The following is a 17816-nucleotide window of genomic DNA, read 5'->3' on the forward strand; positions in this document are numbered from 1 at the left end:
AGACAGAGGACAGACACAGAGACGATGACGATCAATCAACACGATCAGTTTGATAAAACTACTGATAACACATCAGAGGGGTTATTGATTATTGATTATTGGTTATTGATGATCCTCCAACAGACGTGTGAGTCGACCTGTGAGAAATGTGATGTGTAGCTGTGAGAAGAAGAAGCTCTGCCCCCAAAACATCACACCACCACAACATGAACTGGGAGAGATGTGTGTGTGTGTGTGTGTGTGTGTGTGTGAACCTCCAGCTTCATTATCACAGCAGTGTCACTCTCTCACTGAGGTGACATCATCATCACTGACAGATGACATCACCAAGGGCGTAGCCTCATCACCGAGACAACGGGTCATCTCAACTGGTTCAATATAATATAATATATTATTATATGTTAGTTTGCAGCCCTATGTGCAATATAATACAATAACATAACATAAAATACATCTTCTGCCTCTGTAGAACATGTTGACTTAAATTCTTTTCATCTGATCTCACAGACCAACTCTTTGCCTCACCTATATTATATTATATTATATTACATTACATTATATTATATTATATTATATTATATTACATATTAAGTGAAAATGAAGCCGAAATAGTAATTCACAGAGAAATCACAGTGTCTGACAAAATAATCACAATGTGATGTTTTTGGCCAATTGTGCAATCCTATGATATATTATAAAACGTAAAGGTGAAATCCGGCGATCTGATTGGTTGTTAGCCGTGGTATAATGAGCATATACCACGGCTACTATTCTAAAGCCTTATCACAGCGTAGGCTATCACTCCGCCTCAGGCACGTATGACTGGTATGAATGGAAGTTGTTGTCATGTATCCATGGCAACGGACTGTTGCAGTCCGTAGCAAAAGACAGTCAATGTTTTTACGATGTTAAAAAATGGACTAAAGTAGTTGAATTCACATGTTTAAGGTGAACTTTCACCTCCAGAGGGTTAACAACGGTAGAGGGGACTGAGCAGTGACAGAGGAAAAGACGACATGCAGAGCTACTAGGAGCTAACGTCTGGAGAGGTGGGAACAGGTTTTTATTGGATAATATGTATTTCTGGTTGAATAAAACTACATGAAATTGATTGTGTATCCCTCTTTCATATTGTCATTATTGGTAACTGTTTTATAAAAGCAATATATCACGACAGTCAGGCCGAACAACGGCCCTTAGCCGTGGTATAATGAGCATATACCACGGACTGGAGTGATATATTGCTTAAATATAATATAATGTAATACAATATAATCTGACATAACATAACATAATATAATATAAATCTCTTTCTGCCTCAACCTGTTAATTTAAATCTTTCCATCTACTCTCAGTGTGTACAGGTGTGACCGGTCTGTTGTCGTCAGTGTCAACAGAACCTGTGAGGAACTGACGGTCGGCTACAGACACACACACACACACACACAGACACACACACACTCACACTCACACACACAGACACAGACACACACACACACACACACACACACACAGACACAGACAGGAAGTTCACTCTGTTTGAGCTGCGACACGTTCACTGTCACGTTAAAACAGAACAAGTGCTTCATTCTGCTCTCGGCCAATCAGAGGAGAGCCTCTCTGCAGGGGGGCGTGTCCTCCCACAGAGGGACAGAGTCACTCAGCTGTTACATAACCGCGCAGTGTGTGTGTGTGTGTGTGTGTGTGTGACAACAAAGAGCCCTTTATTCTCACACACACATACACAGTCTCACAACAAACTGCAGCTTCAAACTAACTTTATGTTTTCATCCTGTTTCTAAAAGCAGGTTCAACAAATATTGAGTTGAACCTGAACTCTGGGTCGACTCATCCTGAGTTCATCAATGGAACAGATAAAACACGATATCACCATGGCAACAACAAGTGAAAAACACCTCGACCCTCCTCCTTCACCTCAGTGGAGTCAGACATGTTGATGAATGTAGAGCGAATGTAGAGTAGAATGTAGAAATTAATCTCACAATAATCGATTATTAAATTAATCGTCAACTATTTGTATAATCTAATAATCAGTTTTAATAGTTTTTTAAAAGAAGAAAAGTCCAAAAAAGTCAAAATTCTCTGATTTTAGCTTCTTAAATGTGAATATTTCTGGTTTCTTTGCTCCTTTATGAAAATAAACTGAGTCTCTCTTTGGTTTGTGGGCAAAACAAGACATTTGAGGACGATGTCGTCTGGTGGTTAGAGAAACACTGACTGATGTTTTTCACAATTTTTGACCAAAAAATGAATCGATTAATGGTTTAAATAATCAACAGATTAATTAATAATGAAAATAATCGTTAGTTGCAGCCCTGAATGAATGATAACGAAGAATATGAGCACATATTTATAAATAGCCGAGTGTCTTGTGTTGACTTGGGACGTGTTTACAAGTGTTTAATTATTGATGGACCTTTGATGAACTCCTGGAAACACATACACAGCGTGCACAGGTTGCCTTGGTAACACGTTTCGCATCACTGACGTTACGGGGGGAAAAAAAGATTGAAAACAAAACAAAGAAATCAGCTGTGAACTGAGCGCACGTCCGCCATGTGAAGGCTGAGAATCTTCACGTATTGTAAATGTAGTTGTACCACATAATTAGTTTTCTTTATATGTGTTTAGTTGTTTCTGTTTTCTTTTCTTTTCCTTTCTCATTTTACTCTATAAGGACCAAAAATTGTAATTGTTTTTTTTTTTAAGCATTTTTTTTTATAAATTATTGTGATGTTTATATTCCTCTTGTCTCATTCTGTCTCTCCTTTTACACTGTTTCTATTTTGCTGCTGCACAAATGTAAATTTCCTCATTGCGGGACAAATACAGGGTTTATACAGGAATCTTGAAGTTAATTTTAATAACTTTTTAAGACTTTTTCAAGACCTTCTCAATATTTTTCAATACCTCACCACCACTTCAAGCTGTTACCATTTATATCAGTGACACTTTTAACTTAAGAGTTTTAGTTTGTGATAAAGACTATAGACCACTATGATACAACAGAATTCAAAATAGGCTAGAATAATAAATCAAAGGCAAAGTTTATAAAAAAAAAAAAAACATTGCTCCACTCTCAAAAAACAAAAACAACCATCTTCTTTATGTCCCGGTTCATCTTTGTTTTTTAATAAAATGAATAAATTCACACACTTTTACAATGTTTTTAGGACTCAAACTCTTGGACAGCTGATTCAGAAAAAATACCTTCAAAATTTAAGACTTTATAAAGTAGTGAAAAGACTTTTTAATACTTTTTAACTCATTGAGTGCCGCGCTCCTTTCCAAAGTTTTAGTCAAGTGTACCGGCAAATTAGACCATATTTGACATTTTATTTTAGAGCCATAGTGTATTCTATATTATTGCCACCAACACATACTGTAGCTCATTTGAAAGGTTTAACTTTATCCTTCAAATGGCCACAAACCGTTTGTTTCTACGTGCCTCCGTTCCTGAGAAAAGTCAAGCTAAACATGGCTGGGTTTCACCAAAATCCCTCCTTTTTTTCTAGAAAAGGAGATAGAGCATCTTTTATGAAAGGTGCTCTGTTTGTGCCTGTCGCTCTTCAGACACTCGCATTTCTGGATCAAAGGGCTCGTATAAGATAAATATACACAACAATTGTTGTTCTATTCACAAAACCACCATCGGGGGCGGGGGGGCGCCACTAAACAGCAATAACACAGACGCACCGTGCCGTGTCACAGCCTCTCGCCGCGGAACGTGAGGCTCTGCCGGCCACAGCGGCTCGCGAACACCGGTCCCGCCGGTGGTCGCGGTCCGTCTGTGGTACGGGTCGGTGGTGCTGGTCTGCTTTGGTCCAGAGACCATCAGATTTTACCGCGGGAGGACTTTGGGGAGGACACGGTGTTGCTCCAGATGAAGACCGGGCGGGACAGTGGGCTGAGAGCTTCCTGGTTCAGCTCCCAGCTGCTGCAGCCTCGCGGGTGAGAGCGGAGCAGCAGCGGAGCAGCTGCTGCATCTACATGCAGAACTCCGTTTGCAGAAGCTGAGTTATGATAAAAACTTCCAGATCATGAGCTGTCATGTGACTTTGATCGTCATCTATTTCAGTTCTCCTCGTCGTAGAGTCCCCAAATTTACATATAATGTGTATTAAAGTGTCTATTTTCATAATTTAAAAAAAAAGCAAAAAACGAAAAATTTCGTTTTTGGCACTCAACGCATGGGAACGAAAAACGAGAAATTACGTGGTTGGCACTCAATGAGTTAAGGGTCTTAATTTTCCCAAAATTGATTTATCACCTTTTAATACTATTCAAGACCCCGCGGATACCCTGAAATAAAGGAATCTTAACTTAATGTTTATGGCCTGTATCATCTTTGTCTCTCTGGCTGCCAATAAAAGTTTAAATGAAAATTAAAAAAGAAAAGAAAAGATTATTGATTATTGACGGAAACAGACAAACCCTGATCAGTGAAGTTAAAACATCTGATCAGAGTCTAACCATCCTGACGAGCGACTGAGCTTCAGGACCGACTGGTTCTTCCACAGCAGCGGGACACACCTGCTGAGTGTCGGCCGAGGCTGCAGGTAAAGGTCACAGAGTCTGTTGTTGCCACGGTAACAACTCTAACCGAGTTGAGTCAAGCTGAACTGAACTGAACCGGCGCCGTAGAAAACTAAAAAACCCAAACCCCTTTTGGCTATAATTGGGTGCATTTACATTTTATCTTTTTAAAATGTTCATTAATGTACACTGTCCCTCTCGAACAAAAATAAAGGAAAAAGAAAAGAAAGAAAAGAAAAAAGTTTTCACACTGGACCTGGAGGGAACTCACCTGAAGGGCAGGTAGACGGCGTTGGAGCCGGACGTCAGAGCTCTGTAGGCTTCCTCCGGGGTTTTCTTCAGGTAGATAACCTGACAACACACACACACACACACACACACACACAGTCAGAACCTGCGTCATTATGGCAAGCGAATTTAACATTTAAAAGCTAAGTTTGACTATCTCGAATTAACATTGTAGATATCAACAACGTCTTTCTGACTAGTCGTAATTATACATTTTGAATAGTTGGATTTTTGATTCAAGATATCTGTAATTCAGTTTTGCCTCTAGTCAAAACTTCATTTCAGATATCTGAAAAGAGACATGTAGATATCTGTAATTGAGGTGAATTAAAGATATCTTGAACTGGAATTATGACTAGTCAGAATCAAATTGTAGATATCTCAAACTGGAATTCGTACTAGTCGTAATTCAGTTACAGATATCTGTAATTCACATAGTGAATATCTGCAACTGAATTATAGATATCTGTAATGACAAACCCCATACACATGAATGGTTAAAGTGACGTCATTTGTCCTAGGAAGAACTTAGTTGCAGATATCTGAAATGTTCTTTTTGACTCTGCAAAACTGAATTACAGATATCTACAACACATATCCAGTCTGGCTTTTAAATGTTAAAATGGCTTGTTGCCATAGCGTCATCTCCGTTGTTCATTTTCATTCATTCATTCATTTCATCATTGTTCATTTCTGTTCAAACAGCGGTGAAAGACACGTGTTCTTCACTCGGTGCAGGGAGGAGGGAGAGCAGCGTGACCAACATGAGATAAGATAGATAGATAGATAGATAGATAGATAGATAGATAGATAGATAGATAGATAGATAGATAGATAGATAGATAGATAGATAGATAGATAGATAGATAGATAGATAGATAGATAGATAGATAGATAGACTATACTTTATTGTCCCCCTGGGGGGTAATTTGGCTTGGGTACATTTCTAATAAAGTATCTATCTATCTATCTATCTATCTATCTATCTATCTATCTATCTATCTATCTATCTATCTATCTATCTATCTATCTATTCATTCTCTACCCCTCTCTATTTCTTTCTTTTTTTCAAACCCCCTGTCTCCTTTTTCTCTCTTTTTCTTCTTTCTTTCTTCTACTCCTTCATTTATATTTTACGTAAGTTCTTTCTATCTTTCCCTCTCTATCCATCCATCCATCCATCCATCTACCTCCTTCTATCTATCACCCCCCTCTTTTTCTTCTTTCTTTCTTTCTTTCTTTCTTTCTTTCTTTCTTTCTTTCTTTCTTTCTTTCTTTCTGTCTTTTTCCTTCTTTCTTTCTTTCAACCCCATTTCTTTCTTTCTTTCTACCGCTCTCTGTATATCTCTCTCTTTCCATGTGTCCACCCCAATTTCTTTCCTTCTTTCTTACTACCCCTCTGTCTCTTTCATTCATTCTCTATTCTCTTTTTCTTCTATCTTTCTTTCTGTTTTTCTTACTTTTTTTTTGTGTGCAGTGTATTGCTTTGTCGTGTTTTTGTTTTGTTTTGTATCTATACTTTTATATTTGTCTATTGTACTTGTTTTTATAAGACCAAAATAAATAAACAAACACACTAAACTATGTAATTTAAAAAAAAAAATAAACAGGACCCAGGAAGTAGCTAAAGGACTAAATAAACTCTCTTCTTCCTGCTCCTTTTCAAACATGCAGATTGTTGTATTGACCATTCATTCATCTCTCAGGACACGATGTCTCCATGGTAACAAGCTTCTGAACACACATCACACACTGATCACAGAGGCGGTGACCTCGCTTCACCCTGGACATGTGACTGGACCTGACTGCTGTAACCTGATTGGCTGATCGGGAACAGGAACAGGAAGTGCGGTACTCACGGCGTATCCTCCGATCAGCACGGCGGCGTTGGACCTCTTCCTCTGGTCGAAGCTGCTGTAGTGGACGATCCGCTTCCTGGTCAGCGTGAAAGACTGAAGAGGAGGAGAAGGAGAGGAGGGAGAAGGAGAAGAAGGTGAGCTGTGATTGGACGACGGCTCTGTTAAAGGGATAGTTCACCCAAAATTTACTTTTTAAGACTTTTTTAAAGCCACTTGAAATTAAATTTAAGACCGACTTCATAATAAACACAAATGCAGAAAAATGAAGAAAAACACCACATCAATTACATACTGTCGGGTTAGGGACAATTTTACCCACTTTCCTATGTGATCCAAGGTAAAGTGACTGCTACATGAACATTGGATTGTGTCTCTTTCCAGCTGTCCTTTCAAAATAAATGCATAAAAAGTCCAGAAAAAAAAACAAAACACTGACTCGGGAGCTGGAGGCGGTGAGAGATTTAGCGTTGACGGCCGCCACTAACTTCTCTATGCCAGAATGTTACCAATTATTTTGAGATTTGAGACTAATTACAACCATAAAATACCACTTACCATGTGTTAACATTTTTAAGACTTTTGAAAAATTTATTTAAGACATTTTAATGCCAATTAAGGCCTTGTTTTTAGATTAATGAATTCAATGCCTTTTAAGACTTTTTAAGGATCCATAAGAACCCTGTTCTTTATTATTGTTATCCTCACATGATACATTACACAGTTGGTATTGATTTCTTGGGAAACCAAGAAATTCCTTTAGCCTCCGTAGCGTAGCTCTGAGCAGCTCACGGCTCTGCTCCGCCGTTCTAAAAACAGCTTGCACCGACAATTAAAGGTAACGAACCTACTGCTATGACTATAGGGATTATGGCAATGGGCCAATTTGCCAAAATGTTGAACTATCCCTTTAAGGATCCCCTGAGAGAAGGCACGGAGGACTCTGAAACTCCTCCCGGCCCTTAGTCCACATGAGGGCGAGTAGATAATGAGTGACATTTGAATTTTGGGTGAACTATCCCTTTAATCAAAGCAGCAGCAGCAGCACAGAGGTCACATGACGGCCAGAACATCTCGCGTCCTGCTGCTGATTCTCACACTGACCTGAGACCAGCTTCACTCCTTATATTGATCATTAAAACTGTCGTCAATAATAACAATAATATTATCGTTACCAAGGAGACGATGTTATGTTATGTTAATCTAAACAAATAAAGCGTGTGAGTTGAGTTGTGTCTCAGGTTTGTCCGCCCGGTCGGTCAGGTGAATAAAGGTGAAGACAGACAGACAAACCAACTGTCAACTGAACTGAACTGAAAGGAATGCCGTCACCGTGGCAACGCAGGACACAAAAACACAACACACGGTGTGATTTATGACACGGCCACGTAGTAGTGTAAATTCCCAGCAGCACCTGAAGGCAGCAGCAGCAGCAGCAGGATGATGCCAGGTGCCTTCACCTGCTTCAATCTGATGTTGCGCAACAACTCTGCGTATCTATCTGCCCTGTTGCATTCTGGGGATTCCTGGCGAGGGCGCGTCGTCGAGTCGGCAGGTGAAACTTACCTTGAGCTTCTTGTTGAGTTTGCAGCAGTATCGGTACAACATGGCCAGGTTCAGAGGCCCGAAGTCTGCGTAGAAACTGACACACAGAGACAAATCAAATCAAATAATCAATCAGTCTATCACCAAATCCGACGAGCTTTCACTTCCTGTTTGTTCACTAATCGGTTCAAGTTTCACCAAAATAAAAGCACAAGTAGAAAAACTTAAACCCAAAAATCCGTTAGAGGCTTTATCACTTCTGGTTCCCTCAAACCTCAAATTAGGTCTGTGGTTAAAGGGATAGTTCAACATTTTTGGCAAATTGGCCCATTGCCATAATCCCTATAGTCATAGCAGTAGGTTCGTTACCTTTAATTGTCGGTGCAAGCTATTTTTAGAACGGCGGAGCAGAGCAGTTTCCCATCGTCAAACTCACAATCCAACAACTCCACAACGCTCTGGTGGACAAGTTGTGACCTGCACATTCACCACGCTATGAGATAATAACACAGCGTTACCAGACAGAGTTGTTGTAGAGGGAAATGCAGAGACTGCTTGATGAAAAACTGTCCCTGAAGGCAACACGCATCAGTGGTTTTGCATGAATTTCCCTCTAAAACAACTCTGTGTGGTAACGTTGTGTTATTATCTCATAGCGTGGTGAATGTGCAGCTCACAACTTGTCCACCGGAGCGTTGTGGAGTTGTTAGATTGTGTATTTGATGAGGGAAACGTCTCTGCTCCGCCGTTCTATATGTAAGTACGTATATACACCCCAGAGCATGATGGGAGCTGAGGGTTTAAAAACAACTGATAAAAGTCTGACAGTCCATCAGCCGATCACAGCGGTGCCGCCACCGTCACACGATGGACTCACTTCTCGTACAGGAACTCCTCGTCGGTGCAGAAGTAGTGCGTGTTGGCCGTGCTCTTGGGTTTACTGCGCAGCGTGGCGAAGTACAGGCGGTCTGATGGAGACAGAGGGAGAGAGGGAGAGACAAAGATCAATTATCAATAATCAAAGAAAACATCTTTGACGATCAATATGGTACAATACGATACCAAACCATACGGTATAATACAATATGGTAAGATACAATACACAGGAATCTTGAAGTTAATTTCAATACCTTTTTAAGACTTTTTCAAGACCATCTCAACATTTTTTAATACCTCACCGCCGCTTCAAGCTGTAACCATTTACATCAGTGACACTTTTAACTGAACAGTTTTAGTTTTTGTGATAAAGACTATAGATCACTATGATACAACAGAATTTAAAAAAGGCTGGGATAATAAATCAAAGGCAAAGTTTATCAAAAAAAACATTGCTCAACTCTCAAAAAAACAAAAACAACAATCTTCTTTTCTTTTTCATGAACCGGTTCATCTTTGTTTTTTAATAAAACAAATAAATTCACACACTTTTACAATGTTTTTTAGGACTCAAACTCTTGGACAGCTAATTCAGAAAAAATACCTTCAATATTTAAGACTTTATAAAGTCGTGAAAAGATTTTTTAATACTTTTTAAGGGTCTTAATTTTCCCAAAATTGATTTATCACCTTTTAATACTTTTCAAGACCCCGCGGATACCCTGATACAATACGATACCATATGAATATGATTAAAAAAGCCTGATGTCTGTAGGTACTAAAGAGTTTCTATATTTCTCCATCCTGCAGCCACCACTTATTTTATTATTCTTGGTCCGTCAAGGTGTTATTATGAAGTGGATGATCTGAGCTGTTCAAAACGACCTCCAACATCTCCAGTGTTCATCTCCCCATCACCTCCCCCAGCGAGTCCATCAGGGAAACATGTCTGAAGTCTCCTGATGTCATTAAAAGTGCCTCAGGATGTTTAGTAGTCGACAAAATACAACAAAAATGAGGCAACGGTTGAGTAAAATCTCAAAACTCCAAGACTTTGCTGCGACCAGTTGAAGCGTATGCTCTAGAAAATTAAAAACAAACAGAAAAAAAGACTAAAAATGTCCTCATCTGTAGAATTTGAATTTATAAAACTGTCACTCAGCCATTTATTTGAGGGCCTTTTGCATAACTACTGGTCTTTGTGTCCAAAACAGTCCCTGTTTAAAGGGTTTTCTTGGAAGTTTTTCCTCAGTTGATGTGAGGGTCTAGTGTTGTTATGATGCTGTGTAAAGTAAAAGTCATTTGAAACAAACTGTTAAAATGGGATATAAACATAAAATGGCCTTGCCTAGAATAAATATAAAAGCAAATCCAACATTCATATGAAAAAAGTTGTGGTGACAATAAAGTTTTTAAATCAGCTCCTAATTAAACTCTGATCTTTTCACTTCAATGTTTTTTAATCTTGAATAATAAACTCTTTATCTCAAATAAAACTTTTGTTTGGCCTTATTTATAACTACTGGTCTTTGTGTCCAAAAAAAGAATAAAAAGTCAATATATCAATGTATTTTCTTGGGAGTTTTTCCTCAGGTGATGTGAGGGTCTAATGTTGTTATAGTGCTGTGTAAAGTCATTGGACTATACAAATAAAATGGCCTTGCCTAGAATGAATATAAAAGCAAATCCAACATTCATAAGAAGTTAAATTTCAGTAATGTGTGGTGACAATAAAGTTTTTAAATCAGCTTCTTATTAAACTCTGATCTGTTCACTTTAATGTTTTTTTTAATCTTGAATAATAAACTCTTTATCTCAAATAAACCTTGTTTTTAATTGAACTCCTTCACTTCCTTTTATTTATCTTGTCAAACTCTCTTATACCTTTGATGAACTCTCTTCTGACTCAGTGCTTTTTCTCAGTTTTACTCAGTTTCAACTTTATTCAACTTTAACTGAACTTGTCCCAGTTTGTGTTTCTTGTTTTGTTTTGTTTTGTTTTTACCTCTGATGAGCTCCGCCGCCCCCGCGGGCTCCTGCTCCGGGTCCTGGTCCTCACTCATCCTGAACAGGGCCGAGAGGACCGGGGAGTGGCGGACTGCCTCCCCGGCCATGGAGCCCCTCCGCCCGGCCACGCCCCCTCCCCCTACCCCCTCTCTCCTCCTCCTCTTCCTCCTCCTCCTCCTTCTTCCACAGCCTCAGAAACTTCACCAACTGCTAACAGCTAGCGGCTAGCAGCAGTTAGCAGCCGAGCACGGACTGGTTTTCTTTTTTTTAAAAGTTTAAAACTTTTCTCCTCAGTTTCCCATCAGTCCCTGCGGCTGTTCTCCTCCCGCCGCGGAGGAACCGTCTCTACTCCACCGGCCCCGGTCGCTGTTTCCTTTTCCGTTGTTGTTTTTATCCGGTAAATCCTCCCGGGTTAGCATGTTAGCATGTTAGCCTGTTAGCTCAGCGACGCTCCGCCGGAGAGTCTGAAACTCTGATTGACCGAATCCTCTCTCTAAGACACGTTACCATAACAACGGAAGCCACTCCCCCCCTCAGCGACCACAGCCAATCAGCGGCCGCAGCGGCCCCGTGCTGCCTTCGCGGTCAGCAGAGGAAAATTGGACAGATGAGACTTTCAGGAGTTTCTTCCTGATTCTTCAGGTTTATTCACTGTTTTCTTTTTCTTTTATGTTATAGTCGTTTTAATGTTTGGTTGTTTAAAAAAAAATCTCAACATATAAACACAGTTTTTATTTATTTACTTATTTTTCTATTTTTGTATGTCCTGATTTTTCTGTGATGAAGATCAGAATCAGAAAAGTTTTTATTGCCAAGAGCACAAGGAATTTGATGTGGCGTCAGGTGCAAACACAAAAGGTACAAAAAAAAAGTAAAAAGTAGTGATAAAATAAAATAGAATAAGATAAAATAGAATAAATTAAAAAATATTCTAGTGCAAAAAATCTGTATATACCATATATAATACAACTGATGAAGATGAAGATGATGAGGAAAAATTTACTAAATTTCTTTTGCACGACGCAGACCGGCTGAATCTGGACTCCAGGGGCCCAGTTGTTCAAAGGTAATCTGATCAGATTTTGGATAATGGGTTGGATCAAACATTGTTCAAAACAAAAACCAGATTCTGAGATCAGAACAGATCAGATCACGTGATCCAGTTTTAGTTTTAATCTGGATCAAACCCTCAGTAGTTTGGTGGATTCGGGAACAAAATGTTCATTTAAATTGAATTAAAAACTGGTCTAACAAACAACATTTATAATGTAGTATATGTAACAGCCAGACTTGATCACTTCTGGCTGTTTAAAAGACATTTAAGGAACAAAACACAGCACAGAAAACAACACAACCATCCCATAATTCAGATCAATCCCCTCTGGGTGACCTCATGCTGCTGCTCTACCTGTTGTTTACAGACCTGTCAGCCTTCAGTCTGGTACACAGTCACATTTAAAACGATTTGGTGATCTAGAAAAGTCTGCATCAGCATCAGACTGATCCGATCCAACTGTGATAAAAGTAAAGATGGATTATTGATTATTGATAATGGACCAGTCTGGTCCTGTCCCTGGGTGAGGGATCCCTCCTCTGTTGCTCACCCTGAGGTTTCTCCAATTTTTCCCTGTTAAAAGGGTTTTCTATGGAGTTTTTCCTCAGTGGATGTTTAGTTTAGTTTTATTATGGATCCCCATTAGTCCTCACCTTGGTAAGGACTATTCTTCCTGGGGTCCAGACACTCATATATGTGAGGGTCTAAGGACAGAGGATGTTGTTATGACGCCATGTAAAGACCTTTGAGACAAACTGTTTGGAAAATAGGCTACGGGCTATACAAATAAAATTGCCTTGCCTTGATAATTGATCCTGGATGGAAAAACAAGGGATTTCACACAATCTTGATCATTTTAATCCAGATTAAACCTTTTAAACAACTGGGCCCTGCTGGTGATCTGTGTTTGGGAGCAGCCAGGTGGAGTGGTCTCACCTGATTGGCCGATTCCAGCTCTGCAGACTCAGCACCAGACTGCAGCAGCTTCGTCCAGAAGCTTTAGATCAGAGGTGTCAAACTCATTTTAGTTCAGGGGCCAAATTAAGTGCAATTTGATCTCAAGTGGGCCAGAATAATAGCACAATATCCTATAAATAATAATAACTCTAAACTTCTCTCTTTGTTTTAGTGCAAAGAAGCGCATTATTAAGATGTTTACATTAAGGAACTATCCTATTACAAAACATATTATGACCAACCTGAAATTTCTTGAGATAAATACATGCAATTTCAACAACATAATGCCCCTTCTGTCTTCTATGTAATTTTTACATCTGGTAAATTCATCCCGCGGGCCGGATTGGACCCTCTGGTGGGCCGATTTTGGCCCCCGGGCCACATGCCAACATTAAGGGCATGCTCTTTTTTGTGTGAGTATGTGTGGGCGTGTGTGCGTGCGTGTGTGCCTTGTGTATTTGTTTCTTCTGTTTTTTTTAATATATGTATATATTTCTTTTCTTTTTTTACCAAAACTGTAGGCACTTTACCTCTGGCACTTTAAAATCCAGCACTTTTTGTAAGCAAAAATAGCACTTTATAACAGATGCACTTTAATGGATCTTAACAGCTACATCCTTGATCCCGAACCTATTATTACACACTGCTCTTTCCACTACAGCTACGGTATAAATCTGTAATGTGATTTGTGATATAGTATTGTGGTATTGTGATATGGTACTCGTACCATACTAAATGTTATTAATGTTGTTATTAATGTACAATTGTCGTTATGTGTGCCGCGGGACTACAGATGGAAATTAGCCCAGAGCTAAATCTGGTGTATTTACATTTTTTATAATGTTCATTAATATGCAAAGTCCCGTCACAAATAAACAATAAATGAAATGTTTGACACCCCTGCTTTAGATGCTGACCCCAGACTCACCTGCAACCAGAGAGATCCACACACGGTTTGGTCCTGGTCCTGGTCCTGGTCCTAATCCTGGCCCTGGTCCTAATCCTGGCCCTGGTCCTGGCCTTGGACCCAGACCTAGTCCCACCCCTGGTCCTGGTCCTGGTTGGAGGATGCGAGGGCCGTCCTGGTGCGTCCTGGTCCGGGCGTCTGCCATGCTGCAGGGCAGACAGACAGACGGCAGCAGACTGAGAGGACCGGGCCAGTCTGGCTGTTGGACCCGGACCGGAGCCTCGGAGGTGTCAGGTGACCCGGGTCTCGGGTTTCTGCCGGTTCCAGAGGGGACGGAGGTGTGAGTTTACAGCCGCCTCGGGTTTCAACACACATTCAGCTCCGTGTGACGACGACTTCCTGCTGTACACACTGTACATCCACTGCACACTGACCTGCTGCAGGTGAGACAACCAGGTCACAGGGACAACAACACACACACACACACACACACTGATGATGATGACGTCATGGAAACAAGACAAAGGGACACACACACACACACACATGCAGGAAGTCCAGGTTCTGGTCCAGTCCACCTGTCTTCATCCTGCAGAACTACACTACCCAGAATGCAACACTGACTCCAGACAAACAAACCAATACAGGTCAGGTGAAACGATGAGTTATGGTGCCTTCAGGTGCTGTGGTACAGATGGTATTTTCCACTTGTGATTTACCAGTGCGTTGTGTTCATGTGCTTTTGTTGTTGTACAGAGAAAATAAAGATGGTGGACACACAGATTCAGACTTGTTACTTGATATATACACGTGCGGCATCTACGTGTAGCCTATATATCTATGAATAATAAAATATTAAATCATAATAAATAAAATAAATATTAATATTCATGGAGATTTAGCACTGGCTATTTGGCTATAGCTTTTTTAAAGCGTTTTTTACTGTATATGCACGCATACATAGAGTGAATAGCTGCTAACTGTTTTCTAAAGGCTTGCTCGCTGCCATGTTGAAAAGGTCAAAGGTTATTCTCATCTCGGCAGCTCGGGCATCAAAAAATTCTACGAGTTGCCCAGTGGAAAATACCACATGAGAGGGTGTTCATGTGCACTTTTCACGTCGTCTTTTGGTATTTACCATAATTACCATAGCACATGAAAGCACCATTAAACCTGAGACTTTAAGAAATCCAGGATAAGTGTGAAAGCCAGGTTTGAATCCTGGATTAGTCGGCTACACGTCTGTTAATCCAGGACGACTGAGCGCCGGGATTCAGATCTCAGCTCAGTCGTCCACCACCGGATTCTCTGGGACGGTTTTATTTATCTCAGATTTATTTTGCATAAGCCAAATTAAATCCTCCCAGTTTAACCAGACCCATTATGTCTACCCATTATCTTTATTCTATTCTTTTATATAGTATAGTATGTGTATTTTGAGTATATGCATATTTCCTTTTTGCATAGTATATGCGTATCTTTTGCACTAGTCTATTTTAATTCATTCTTTTTTATTTTATATTATTTAAATTCTTAATTCTCTGAATTCTTATTTTATTCTATTTTTTGTACTTTTATGTTTGCACTTGACACCAAGACACTCGTGCTGTAAACTGACCTTTACTGCTCTTGGCAATAAAACAGTTCTGATTCTGATTCTGATGTCATTTTATGGAATTTATATCTATTTTATATATTTGTATCATATATTTATATTCATATTAGTTGCCACGGGTGAATAATATTGCAAAAAAAATCTAAATTCAGAAGAATCAAACAAAAAATAAACGCTGCAGTCTTCAGGGTCAGAGTCAAAGAAGTGAGTTGTCATAAAATAAAACACACCTTGTACACTCAGCTAATGTAAGTGTGAAAAAGAAATATAAATATTTATTAGGAATACTGAGTCTAGCTGCTAGAAAAGCAATTACAAAGAAATGGCTCAAGCCAGACGTCCCATCTATAGATGAATGGTATGATATAATTTACAATGTGTATCTAATGGAAAGAATCGCTTTTTCACTGAGGCTCCAGCATCTAAATTCAATGACATCGGATTGGAAGCAATGGAAAATGTACATTTCCCTGAAACGCCCTTCTTTTGTTTAAGTTTCTTTTCTATATCAAGTTGTACTTGATTGGTTAATTACTTTGCTGTAATATTGTGACAGAAAACACCCCATGTTCATGTTGTGTTACTTTATAAAATGCTTTGTAAAAGGAAAAACAATAAATAAATTGTTATCAGACACCCTAAAAAAATTTAAAAAAATAAAAACACACACTTTCTAACAATGAAAGTTTAATAACGAGTCACTGAGTCGCATGTTAATGATCCGACAGATGAGGAGGAGAAAAGACTGAGAAGTTTTATTATTGTCTGAACTCTGAACTGAGTGGTGATGTAGTTGTTGAGTTTGAACACAAGGTGGAGCAGCAGCACAGACAGAAAACACACCGGTAACAAAGATACAAGACTTCAAGTTTAATCTGGATCAAAATGATCCGGATTTTGTTTTCCCATCCAGGATCAATAATCAATAATCCATCTTTACTTTTTATCCCAGTTGTTCAAAGCTCAGTTGGATTGGATCAGTCTGATCCAGATACAAACTTTTCTAGATCTCCAAATCCAGATCATGGGTGTTTTAAAATGTTTTAAATGTATTTTAAAATGGGCTGTTTGTGTTGTTTTCTGTGCTGTTTTTTGTTTCTTCAATGACTTTTAATAAACACTTGTGACCCTTTAAGTGACAGTGTGAATGTTGTGGTTTTTAACTTTATCTACGTATGTATTTGTACGTGTGTTCAATAATGGCTGTTGTAACAAAGTAATTCCCTGTGAAGGATTAAATTAACTACTCACTAACTAAACATCCAGACCTCATCTGGTCTGGATGTTTAAACAAATAAGAAAAGCAAATAGCTTCAAATTTCATTTAATCATCCAATCGTTGGGGAAAAGTCCCTCATTTGTGGAATAATCAAAAGCTAACTTCTTCACTATACTGGTTTAAAATTCAGCTGCAAATTATAAATGTGTATATATATATTACATTATTAATGTTGTGCCCATTTGAATATAAATCGCATTTAGTTCCTGAATCCACTAAACTGCTGGGATCGGAATGATCCTGATGTTCCAGATCAAAGTTTGGGAAAGCTTTTATTTTTAAAAATCAAGCCAGAGAGCTTAATTTGAGATATTTTATATCATTTATTAAACATCATTTTTTACTAACAAAGATATTGCCAAAAACCAAGAAAAATAGTGCAGAGAGAAAAAGATGGGAAATCCTCGCAATAACAAAAACTTGGGATGAAGATTCAATATAGTTTATTGTTTTGTATGTTTTTGTTTTTGGGATTGTTGTTGTTTCTTTTTATGGTGGCTGTAGAGTGAATTATTTAATCTTTTATTTATTGAGTTATGACATGAATTTATGGTGCGTGTAAAATATGTAGTATGCACTTACTGATTATATGTTTGGATTATTTTACGCTGTTAAATGTAGGTTCCTTTTGTTTGTTTTGTTTCTGTTTGTATTTTGTCCTCCCTGTGTTTTATGGTGTTGATGGGTTTCTATGTTGCTGCCACCTGATTGTGTATTTTTTCTTTTCTTAGAATGGAAAAAAAAGAAATTAATGAGAAAGAAAGAAAGAAAGAAAGAAAGAAAAAAGAAAGAAATTAATGAGAAAGAAAGAAAGAAAGAAAGAAAAAAGAAAGAAATTAATGAGAAAGAAAGAAAGAAAAAAGAAATTAATGAGA

The 17816-nt window shown here is 38.8% G+C and overlaps 1 protein-coding gene across 2 annotated transcripts in view; it reads right to left on the bottom strand.

Moving 5' to 3' along the window:
• The window catches only part of cdc14ab (cell division cycle 14Ab), a 28706-nt gene extending 17118 nt beyond the window's left edge, over positions 1 to 11588 (bottom strand). Inside the window, exons 1-5 of one of the 2 annotated variants that reach the window (XM_085775195.1) lie at positions 11128 to 11588; positions 9124 to 9214; positions 8268 to 8343; positions 6705 to 6797; positions 4829 to 4908 (exon numbers count right to left, since the gene is read on the bottom strand). In XM_085775195.1, the coding sequence (XP_085631321.1) occupies positions 4829 to 4908; positions 6705 to 6797; positions 8268 to 8343; positions 9124 to 9214; positions 11128 to 11236 (449 nt within the window). In that variant the 5' untranslated portion in view covers positions 11237 to 11588. The remainder of the gene's footprint in view (positions 1 to 4828; positions 4909 to 6704; positions 6798 to 8267; positions 8344 to 9123; positions 9215 to 11127) is intronic. The other variant, XM_085775194.1, reaches the window with a different exon arrangement.
• Positions 11589 to 17816: the final 6228 nt, after the last annotated feature.

Source organism: Trachurus japonicus, chromosome 4 (assembly GCF_045865225.1).
Source record: "Trachurus japonicus isolate A0001 chromosome 4, Traja_1.0".
In the NCBI taxonomy this organism is placed as follows: Eukaryota; Metazoa; Chordata; class Actinopteri; order Carangiformes; family Carangidae; genus Trachurus; species Trachurus japonicus.